Genomic DNA, 11725 nt, shown 5'->3' with positions numbered 1-11725 from the left:
AGTGCCTGTCCGTACGGGCCATGCCTTTAGTGGCCTCGGCTCGGCTCCGGCATGGTGGTCTAGCCGCAGTCTGCGGGCTCCCGCACTGCCCCCCAGATTTCCCTTGGAGGGAGAAGCCGCGGCACACATAGCGGGCTGCGGTCTGAGGATCCACATTGCTGGTGGGGAGGCGACGAGAGGATTTCCTAATTTTTTTTTTTTTACTATTGTTCATTGTTTTTTTTTCTTGCGAGTGGAGAGCGGGCTGCCGAAGCGCCTCGTAAGCCGCCTCGCCCTTGTTTCCTGTTTGGGGGCTCGGGCGCCGCGGTGCGGGGCGATACCACCTGCTTCCCCCTCGCGTCTCCCGGGGCTGCCGCCGTGGTGCGGGGGAGCGGGTCCCGCCCGGCGCCCTGGCGGAGAACAAAGAGCCGGGCGGGCGCGGGCAGCGGGCGGCGCCCGCCGGGTGGGGCGGGGGGGCGGCGGCGCCGCGCGGCGCCTGCGGGGGGCGCCCTCCGCGGCCGAGCCTTTTGTTCGCCGCCGCCATGTTGTCCCCGCTCCGCGTGCCCGCGCCGGGCGGGCGGGGGACACTCGCCGCCCTCGGCTCTGGGAGGGCTCCGAGCGCATCCGGGACACCTCCAGGCGTCCCTCCCCCGGGCGTTTCTGTCCCTGTGCTCGCCGTTCTGCTACGTGAGCGATGCAGTGAGGTTCTTTAGGCAAGCTGAAAGTTGAGGTGGTGGGTGGACGGTGCCTTTTTCTCGTTATTTGGTGGCTTAGTACGTCATTTGGACGCAGAATACACGCCTTTTACTGCATTAAGCGTGCGTTTTGTTGTTGATGCTTTTAACTTGAGAATATGGCTGTTTTGTCATTATAAATCATAGTTTCTAAATCACGTCAGTAAAGGACTCGCTGTGCTGTTTAAAAGAAAAATAACTTGCGTTCTTTCCTGGGGGTTACTCTTGGCTTTGGATAAACGTAAGGGTTTTGCTCAGTCCATGATTCCTTGTCTCTTTGCCCTCAGCCCCGCTAGAAAACATGGCTATTATGATGAAATCTGCCTTTCTGTGACCGTCCCAAAGTATTGCGGGAATGAAAGTTTTCTTAATTTTTGTAAAGTTCAGTGTTGGAGGGTTCTCATTGTTAAGAAAACATTTGTACTTTTTAAAATTAGATGCTGTGGTTGATAGTAAACAAGTATAATATGAATGCTTGGTTTGTCTTTCTAGGTTTTGTTTTTCCCTACCCCGTCAATTTAATTTTATTCTTTTGAAGATTCTTCGTTGTCAAGCCGCCAAAGTGGAGAGTGCGATTGCAGAAGGGGGTGCTTCTCGTTTCAGGTACCATTTGTTTGTTTGATGAGTAGTTAGCAATGGAAAATCTCCTTGGAGGGCATCCTTAATTAGTGTAATGTTTATACCAAAACTGAGATGTTTGGACTTACCCAGGATTCCATGGTTGTTTTTAACAGTGCTTCTTCAGGCGGAGGAGGTGGTAGGGGTGCACCTCAGCACTATCCCAAGACTGCCAGCAACAGGTATGTCATCTTGCTCTTTGATTTGCATGATTTCAAAGTCAGAGCGTGCTTGATAATGAATGTAGAACTGAAAATAGACTAGCTTTAAAGTTGTACCAGAAATACCTACTGAGTTAAAGACCTTTAAACGTTCTCCAGTCTGTGCCCTTTAAAGTGTACCTCTTGGTTGATAGGCAGTGCATGGGGTTGTTCATGTACTTACCTTAAAAAGTGTGGAGTGTATTTTTGGGTGCCAGGTGTTGTTGTTGAGTACTTTTCCATGCAGCATATGTTGCGGTGTTGGTAGGGGTAATTGTGTGCTCTTAACAAAGGAAGTAATGGAATTGGTTTGAGTAAGGCATCACTGAAAGATTTAAAGGGCAGTTCTTTAAATCACTTGCTTCTGTTTTAACAACTGTATTCTTCAAAATTTTGCAGCGAGTTCCTGGGGAAAACCCCAGGGCAAAACGCTCAGAAATGGATTCCTTCACGAAGCACTAGACGAGATGACGACTCCGCAAACGACAAAGAACGACATGATGCAATCTTCAGGAAAGTAAGAGGGTAAGTTCCTTACTGAATTACTTCTTTCCTTACTGTTTTTGTTCGCAGTGTGTACCTAAGAAATGGGCTGGAGAAAATGACGATGTGGGCCTTGAATTTGGGGGAGGTGTGTCCTTTAGCAAGGAACCAGCCTCATAATCTAGCAGCAGAAAACACTGAAAGTAATTCTTGTAAGCAGATTAGTATTTTCAGTGGTACTTCACAATCTGAAGATACAAAAAAAAAAAACCAAAAACAAACCAAAAACAGTTGAGTGGAAAATTGCACTTTTCAATTGTTAATAGACCTCAAAAATGAGTGGAGTCTAAAGTGACATGTAGCATGCTTACAGTATCTGTATATTCTGATTTTGATTTTTGTTCCTCTTTAGCATACTAAATAAGCTTACTCCTGAAAAGTTTGACAAGCTATGCCTTGAGCTCCTCAATGTGGGTGTAGAATCTAAGCTCATCCTAAAAGGGGTCATACTGCTGGTAAGCTGGTTGCATTTATTTTAACTAAAATTTTCTTGCATGCTAAAAAGCAGAGAGTTGGTTTGTTTTCATGGGATACAGAAGTAGTGTGAATAATGCTTTTGTGTATTGGGATTATCATACACCATGTCCCACCCATGCTTTCTGTGTAAAAAAGGATCTACTGGGGAGGAAGTAGGTTTAATGGTTTGGGCTTCTCATTTAGAAGTCTCCACAAAGACTAAATGTGATTTGGGTTCTATGATTATCTTTTAAAATCTGAGGTGTGAGTTAGCCATTTTATTTGCTTGACGTCCCCTTCCTCTTTTCCTGAGGAGCAAGCCACTTGCTTTTGGAAAGGCCACCACTGGTGACCTCTGGAGACACTGATGCAACTGTTACATCAGTTTTTTTAAACCAGATCAGATTCATCATATTAACGTAGGTGTTGGCATAATAAACTTGAGGTTTGGTGGCCAAGGATTACAGAGCCTTTTCAGTAGAAAGCAATGGCTTTTTGTCCTTTGCTTCAGCATTAAGATTGGTGTTGGACTATACTTCCTGTGTTTGGTTAAGCAGAAAACAGGATGTTGTAAATGAGAGTGATAGTAATCCATTCTGTGTCTTGTAACTCAGTCTCCTAATAACATTTGCACCCTCCTGCTGCTTGCTGCCTTACTCAACCTGACTCTCTGTAGATCGTAGACAAAGCCCTTGAAGAGCCCAAGTATAGCTCACTGTACGCTCAACTATGTCTGCGACTGGCAGAAGATGCACCCAACTTTGATGGCCCATCAGCAGAGAGTCATCCAGGACAGAAGCAAAGCACAGTGAGTCCATCTCTCAATCTGGAATGGTAAATTTTGCATGCATTTGTAGCTGCCCTGATTAGCTTAATTGTTTCCTTTGTTCTCTTTTTGTAGACATTCAGACGCCTCCTAATATCTAAACTTCAAGATGAATTTGAAAACCGAACCAGAAATGTTGATAGTAAGTTTTAAAACCACTTTAATACAGAATCTATTTGTCATTTTTCCCACAGCCGTGTAAAACAGGCTTCTTTGTTTTCCAGTCTATGATAAGCATGATGGTCCCCTCCTCCCTGAGGAGGAGGAACAGAGAGCCATTGCCAAGATCAAGATGCTGGGGAACATCAAATTCATTGGAGAACTTGGCAAGCTTGATCTTATTCATGAATCTATCCTTCATAAGTGCATCAAAACAGTGAGTATTCAGATTGGGAGGAAGCTAGGAGCAAACCAGAACTTTCAAACAAACAAAAAAAATCCCACACACAAATGTTGATACTGCTTTGTACTGCTTTGATAGTCTTGGAGCAGGAGCATAATGTGACACAAAAATGTTTCCTGATAATTACCCATCCCCTACTATTGCCTTTTGGCATGATTTAAAAGTAAAATCAGCTTTGTTCAAAGCCATAGGAATTGTCTCCAAGGGAAAATAATAGTTTTGCCCAGATAGAAGACATGTGCCATAGGTGCTTCAAAGTGCACACAATTAATAATTGGCAGATCTTAATTTTAATTTTTAAGTCTATTTGCCTTCAGAACAAAACAGTGTTTTCCTATGAGTCAGTGTACAAAGTTTGTTGTGATTATGAATTGTCATTTATAAAATTTTAAGTCCTAAATTTCCCTTTTAATTTTTCAGCTTTTGGAAAAGAAGAAGAGAGTTCAACTCAAAGATATGGGGGAGGATTTGGAGTGCCTCTGTCAGATAATGAGGACAGTGGGACCTAGATTAGATCACGCGAAAGCCAAGGTATGTGCCTATCTAGTTCAGTCATTAACCTAATTAAATTATGTGGCTAAGACTTTTGATTGCTTGAGCCTTCGTATTCGGTATTCATAAGTACAAAGCAGAGGGTTTGTGGTTCTTTTTTTTTTTTTTTTTTTTTTTTTGCAGAGAAAAGGATGGCTTCTAGACCAATTCTCTTGATAGAAAAAGCCAACCTTTGAAATAGTTTTAAGCATCTCACCAGGATGTAGTTAGGGTCATCAGGAAATCATATAAGTGAGATTATTGTTTTTCTAAACGCTGCTTGAAAAGATGTGCCAAGGAACTATTCTTAACACAGCTAGGTGATTGGAGAGATTGGAGTTCGGAATGTAAGCTTAAAATGAAGAGAATTTTGGCTGTGTTGCTTATCTTTGATTCCAGTGTCTTGATGCATTAGATGTTTAAACTCTGTCATCAAGAAGCTGGAGATGGCAGGAAAGGACAGCTTGTTGTATTTATTTCATCTTGAATGTCTTGAGTGAAAATACTCAAGGCGCTGATAGAATTATTCTCACTTGTAACTTTTGTTCCCCCAGTCCTTAATGGATCAGTACTTTGCCCGTATGCGCTCCTTGATGTCAAGTAAGGAATTGCCAGCAAGGATTCGTTTCCTGCTGCAGGTATGATGATTAAATGGCTCCCTGCTGCTTTTTTTTCTTGCAAAATGGTCTTGAATTCTTTCCTAATACCCTGTTCTGTTCCAAGGATACTGTGGAGTTGAGAGAACACAACTGGGTTCCTCGCAAAGCTTTTCTTGACAATGGACCAAAGACTATCAATCAAATCCGTCAAGATGCAGTAAAAGTGAGTGTTGCATGTGAGATCCAGAGCCTGCTTTGGTGCTGTGCTCTTGGGAGTAGTTCTCGCACAGTGTCACAGTTGGCTTAAAGGTTAAAACCAGATGGACTTCTGTAGTTGGGGGCTAAAAACTTCACTTTCTTGGGACTGTTACTTGAAACTGACCAAAACTGTAATTCCTGTTTTAAAGGATCTGGGAGTTTTTATTCCTGCTCCTATGTCTCAAGGGATGCGAAGCGACTTCTTTCTGGAGGGACCCTTCATGCCACCCAGGATGAAACTTGACAGGGACCCACTTGGAGGGCTTGCTGATATGTTTGGACAAATGCCAGGTACCCTGACACCACAGGGGTAATGGGGTGGCTGTGGCTCTGCTGTGCTGAATAAGAACTAAAACTGTCATTTATCTCCTTGCTGATCCAGGTAGCGGAATTGGTACTGGTCCAGGGGTTATTCAGGATAGATTCTCACCCACCATGGGACGCCATCGTTCAAACCAACTCTTCAATGGCCATGGGGGTCACCTCATGCCTTCTGCTCAATCCCAGTTTGGAGACCTAGGCAAATCTTTTCTGAAAAGTCAGGTAAGGAAGCTGTTCGCACGGTGACTTCAGCTTATTTAGAAGCCCTTCCTGAGATGCGTATGTTATGGATTAAAGTCTGCTTATGTTGAAAGACCTATTCATATTTGATTCTGATAACTGATGCTCAGCTGATACAAAAATTCTAAACCACTTTTTAAATAGCACAAAAGATGCAAGAAAGTACACTTTTTAACTGCAAGAAAAGGTGCATGTGGCTTTGGTGGGTCAGAATGGTGTGTTTTATTTAAAAGATGGCCCTGTTTTTAGGGATAGATGCTACTCTCCCACCACCCCTGCTCCTTCTTTCTCCCTTCCTGGCAAATAGAATCTTTGTTCCTCTGGTCCCTCTGGTACTACTTACCAAATGATGTACGCCACTCCATCATCTGCACTTCTTTCTCTATATCTCCCTTTCTGAAATAGGGGCAAAGCCAACTCTACCATACCCAGAATCAGGGACTCTTATCCCAGCAACAAGGACAGTCGAAGGATATGCCACCTCGGTTTTCTAAGAAAGGACAGCTTAATGCAGATGAGGTACATGACATGCCTACATTATTTAAAGCCTATTCTAAATATTGCCCAATGATTATAGCAAGACGCGTTATTATGAGGACTAATGCTGGAACTCTTTCTCCTCCTCCTCATTCTTCTCCTTCTTTGTCCCTTCCTCTTTCACCTTTTACCCCCCTCACTTTCCTTAGGGTATCCAGCGTCCTATGAGCAAGACTGAGATATGAGGGCAATTTTTTGGGGTGTCCTTTCCTTCCCACACACTTCCAAGAACACTACTCTGACATCAGTTCCCATGCATCCTATTGATAACAAAACATTTAATTAAAACTTCAGAAAATCCTGAACTTTAGAAACCCTGAAGTGCTGGACCAGGTTAATTTTTTTTTGTTTTCTTTTGTTTAGAACTGGCTAATAGGCAAAATTTCAAATGCAGAGTAAACTGCATTGTGATTTTGAGTGTTAACCAGACTTGTATCCTGATTTCTGAGCAATTTGGTAGAGTTTGATTTTGGCTGTAAAATACATCAGCAAGCATGCTGATTATCTTCTTGGGTCTCTAACATACTGCATCTAAAAGGAGCATTTCCAGATTTTTATACTAGTTGAATTAAATGCCAGTAACTTGCTTTTGGGGGAGTTTTAGAGCACATGTGACTTAATCTGTATTTGAGTATTAATATTGTAGAAATGGAGTCATGCTTCAGTGAGATCAGTTGGAGTGAGTCCATGGCTGTGTATTGTTGGTCAGAATACTTGAAACAGTTTGAGTTTTTCTTTGACTTACTGTTTACAGATTAGCCTGAGACCTGCTCAGTCTTTCCTGATGAATAAAAACCAAGTGCCAAAGCTTCAGCCCCAGATAACAATGATTCCTCCCAGTGCTCAACCACCACGCACTCAGACACCGCCTTTGGGACAGGTAAACACAAAAAACTCCTGCATGTTTTTGGCTATACTTTCCTGTTTGTGCTTGGAAAACTTAATTTCAAATGTGGGGAGAGAGAAGTCTTTGCACAGAGCAGGACTTGGGAAAAGAATGTATGAAAGCAAACTAATTTGAGCTCCATCTGCTTTTTTGTGTCTTGTATTGTAAAACTTGATATAAGCAAAGGTAGATGTACTACAAAGAAACCAATTCTGGTGTCTTTTTCAGCCGCCTCAACTTGGTCTTAAAACAAATCCACCACTTATACAAGAGAAGCCTGCAAAGACCACCAAGAAACCACCTCCTTCTAAGGAAGAGCTGCTTAAACAAACTGTAAGTTCATGTGCAGTAGTGAATCTTAGTGCTTTGGATGTGATCTTCAAAAGAATGTTTAACTGTGCTTCTTTCCTCTCCAGGAGGCTGTTGTGACTGAGTATCTGAACAATGGAAATGCTAATGATGCTGTCAATACTGTGAGAGAAATGAGAGCTCCGAAACACTTCATTCCTGAGATGCTGAGCAAAGTAATCCTTCAATCTCTAGATCGATCAGATGAGGACAAAGAGAAAGCAAGTACTTTGATCAGCTTGCTCAAGCAGGAGGGAATAGCCACCAGTGACAACTTCATGCAGGTATTGTGGTCTGATAATCTTGCAGTTCTTGTTTCTTGGCTCTTCATGGTGTTAAGCTGCTGTAAAGGCAGTGTGCAAGTATTTTTTAAGTCCTGCTAATCTGAGGAGGTAAAAATAGTACATGAACCTGTGAGGGGCACAAGAAGCAGTGAAAGGAAGACACGCAGTATTTAGGCATTCAGAACCTGGAATCCTCTTTGCAAGTGATTACAGTATGAGTATTGTGTTGCACAGGAACAGAATTACTTAGGAATTTCATCTTGTGTGTTTACTCTTTCTTAGGCATTCCTGAATGTATTGGACCAGTGCCCCAAACTGGAGGTGGACATCCCATTGGTGAAATCCTACTTAGCACAGTTTGCAGCCCGTGCCATTATTTCAGACCTGGTGAGCATTTCCGAACTGGCTCAACCACTGGAAAGTGGCACCCATTTCCCTCTCTTCCTGCTCTGTCTTCAGCAGTTAGCTAAGTTACAAGACCGTGAATGGCTAACAGAATTGTTCCAACAAAGCAAAGTGAATATGCAGAAAATGTTACCAGGTAAGATTTGCCACAGAGTTCTTCTGTTAACTGATCTAGAGCAAGCAAGATGTTCTAGTTAAGCCAGAGTAAATAACATGCAGGGTTCTCTTGGTGGCATTAGCTGCCATTATTTTTAGGAATGATGTGTCTTAAGGGGTGGCTGGAGCATGAACCATCACTTGGAGCTCTTGAGAAGCACTTAACACGTGTCTTTATTTCCTTGTCAGAAATTGACCAGAACAAGGACCGCATGCTGGAGATCTTGGAAGGGAAGGGGCTTAGCTTCTTGTTCCCGCTTCTGAAACTGGAGAAGGAACTGCTAAAGCAAATAAAATCGGATCCATCCCCTCAAGCCATCTATAAGTGGATTAAAGATAACATTTCACCCAAGCTTCATGTAGATAAGGGATTTGTGAATATATTGATGACCAGGTGGGTTGCTGTTTTGATGTAGTTTAGGTATTTGTTTGGTTAAGCTACCAGTAAGGCACTCATTCTGTAAAGGCTCAAATGTGGCTCTGCAGAAATCGGAGATGCAGTACGTGGGGAGACAGTTTGTTCTGAATGAACCTTCTCTAGTAAAATGTCATTGTATTTGAGAAGAAAGGCGAGTCTCCAGGCTTGCATCAGTATGTGAAGTGTTTTCTTGGGGAGGAAGTCAAGACCCATGTGTTTTTCTAAAATGTAGAGCTGTAACAAAGGTGGAACAAGGTGCACTGTCAACCACAGTACAAGTCCCTGTGCTTGCTCCTGACTGCAGGTGGAAGCAGGAGGATAGATGCACTGATAGCTATCTGAACTTTATATATGTCAAGTGCTTTGATCTCTTATTTCATAGAACTTAGTTTGGCTTGCTTTCTGTCCAGTTTCTTGCAGTATATTTCTAGTGAAGTAAACCCACCCAGTGACGAATCGGATTCTTCATCTGCTCCATCTAAAGAGCAGCTCGAGCAGGAAAAACAGCTGCTTCTTTCCTTCAAGCCGGTGATGCAGAAGTTCCTCCATGACCATGTTGATCTGCAAGTGAGTGCTTTATATGCACTCCAGGTGCACTGCTACAACAATAATTTTCCAAAAGGCAAGTACATCAAGGTCATGCTTGAATTGGCATGTCCCTACATTTCTTAAAATTCAGCAAGTGGTTGAGAAGGTTATAAAGCTAACAGAGTATAAATTGACTTTCATAGGCATGTTACTGCGCTTCTTTGTTCATTTCTATGACATGGAGATCATTGAAGAAGAAGCCTTCTTGGCATGGAAAGAAGACATTACTCAAGAGTTTCCAGGGAAAGGCAAAGCTTTATTCCAGGTAGACTTGGTTTTTGTTATTTCTGCTGCACTGGGGTGTTCGAGAACTTTTGAAGTGTCTGAGACTTGTAAATATCTAGGAACTGCATGGAATATTTCACTAGAAAGGAGTTACAAACAAGATGACGTAAATATCTCCTCTTTTCCAGAGGCCTGTGTGTAGTGCAAATGTGACTGAAAGGTTTTTTTTAAAATGAGTTGGGGGGAGGAAGATGAGTGTTCTATATAAGTACCTAATGGGGAAACAATTCCTGCTCCCTTAAACCAATTTTGTGTAACTGCAGGTAAACCAGTGGTTAACCTGGCTGGAAACTGCTGAAGAAGAAGAATCTGAAGAAGAAGCTGACTAAAGAACCAGCCAAAGCCTTAAATTGTGCAAACATACTGTTGCTATGATGTAACTGCATTTGACCTAACCACTGCGAAAATTCATTCCGCTGTAATGTTTCACAATATTTAAAGCAGAAGTATGTCAGTAGGATATTCTCTGCAAAAGGTTTTTGTAGTATGTCTTAATAGTCTACAATAAAAAATATTTTAGAGTATCTTCAATGTTTAGATAACAGTGTATTAGCAGCATGCAATAATTACATCATAAGTTCTCGAGCAGAAGCAGTCTGTTGCAAGGGTCTTCTTTGCTGCCAGTTATCATAGGCTGTTTTTAAGTTAGAAACTGAATAGCAACACTGAATACTGTAGAAATGCACTTTGCTCAGTGTAATACTTGAGTTGTTGCAATATTTGATTATCCATTTGGTTGTTACAGAGAATCCTTAACTGTAATCGATGGTTGTTGCCGTAATAGTATATTTGCCTGTATTTCTACCTCTAGTAATGGGCTTTATGTGCTAGGTTTTAATATCCTTGAGCCTGGGCAAGTGCACAAGTCTTTTTTTTTAAAGGAACAGTTTACTTGCACAAAAACTGATTGGCTGAAGAGATGGTTTAATGCCCTTTGGAAGAGGTTTTTGTGGGTGTGAAACATGACATGGTGAGAAATTTGAATTGGTCCCTCTTACAGTACTGAAATTAAGTCTATTAATTTATCAAGACATGTTCATGCCCTGATTTTATATACTTGTATCTATCAATAAACATTGTGATACTTGACTGGTTTCTGAATGTCTCCCAGTAGAAAAGCTTTGGCTGATGACTTGTTCACTTAAAAATGAAACATAAGTGGGAATTGCCTTAGGTTGCAACCATCCGGAAATTATTTTTACACTCCTTGTCTGGATATGCAGATGAATTCTAAATAAGGTGACAGACAAGATGAGACACTACAGATGTGTTGTGACAGGAGGAGAATGATGGAATTCTGCTGAAGACATGGTAGGGGTTTGCCTTGTGGTCCAATGTATGCTTTATCAGTGAGTATGTGCTTTTGACTTGGTTAATGCTTTGAGCTTCCCCCCAGGCCACATGCATGTTTCTGAATCAAGTGGCACTGTCTAATAGCTGCCTGTTTCTTAAATTGGCAAAAAAAATGCCTACAAAAGAGTTGAATGAAGTTGCATTGTACAGGCTTGAAATGTCATCTATTAAATACTCAAAACACCTTACTTCCTAGAACCTTGTCCCCAGTGAGTTTTTTTGTCCTCATTGATACTCAAGACTTAACTTCTTCAAAGGTGCTGTATTTGTAGTGGCTCCTGGACTCTGGAGCTTTGTTTGCCAGTGGTGTGAGTGCTGTAGTCTGTAAACTGTTACACAGCACAGGAGGTGAAGAAGTGGAGCCCAAGAAAAGGACTAGAGCTGCTGCTAACTAGGCTTGCTTTGAGGAAAGGGGGAGTTGGAGTTTGCAGTGGAGCACCTTGTAACACTGCAGCTGGGAAAGCCGTGGTTTGCTTTGAAGGGCTCCAGTCACAGCTCCTCTTGAGTGTTCATTAGCCATGGTCTGTCAGGGAGTTCTGCTACTGCCTGGAGAGCTTCTGTGCATTGTGGAGCCCAGGAAAGCCAGGGACTGTGCTCTGCAAGCCAAATGACATAACGGCTATTGAACCTGAATTGCTGGCAGGATTCATGGCACTGTCCCTGCATTTCAGAAATGGGGTGTATTCAGCAGTTCAAGGAAGAGCAGGGGATACTTGGTGTGGGTGGGGTCCAGTTAAGGGACAGGAATGCTTCAAAT

At 42.4% G+C, this 11725-nt stretch overlaps 1 protein-coding gene across 1 annotated transcript; it reads left to right on the top strand.

Moving 5' to 3' along the window:
* Nucleotides 1-673: 673 nt before the first annotated feature.
* Nucleotides 674-10704, top strand: EIF4G2 (eukaryotic translation initiation factor 4 gamma 2; the record flags this gene model as incomplete). The annotated part of the gene is made up of 22 exons (XM_084208716.1): nt 674-678; nt 1206-1316; nt 1448-1513; nt 1931-2056; nt 2427-2529; nt 3207-3338; nt 3432-3498; nt 3581-3732; nt 4180-4290; nt 4845-4928; nt 5014-5112; nt 5297-5438; nt 5530-5690; nt 6114-6227; nt 7000-7125; nt 7360-7464; nt 7548-7763; nt 8046-8304; nt 8514-8718; nt 9153-9364; nt 9474-9595; nt 9879-10704. 22 exons carry the CDS (start codon nt 674-676, stop codon nt 9942-9944), a joined length of 2784 nt encoding a protein of 927 aa, XP_084064842.1. The 3' UTR covers nt 9945-10704.
* Nucleotides 10705-11725: the final 1021 nt, after the last annotated feature.

Source organism: Fringilla coelebs (genome assembly GCF_963513975.1).
Source record: "Fringilla coelebs genome assembly, chromosome: 6".
Taxonomy (NCBI): Eukaryota; Metazoa; Chordata; class Aves; order Passeriformes; family Fringillidae; genus Fringilla; species Fringilla coelebs.
The sequence above is the reverse complement of the archived record's forward strand: the minus strand, read 5'-3'. Positions and strand labels throughout refer to the sequence as shown.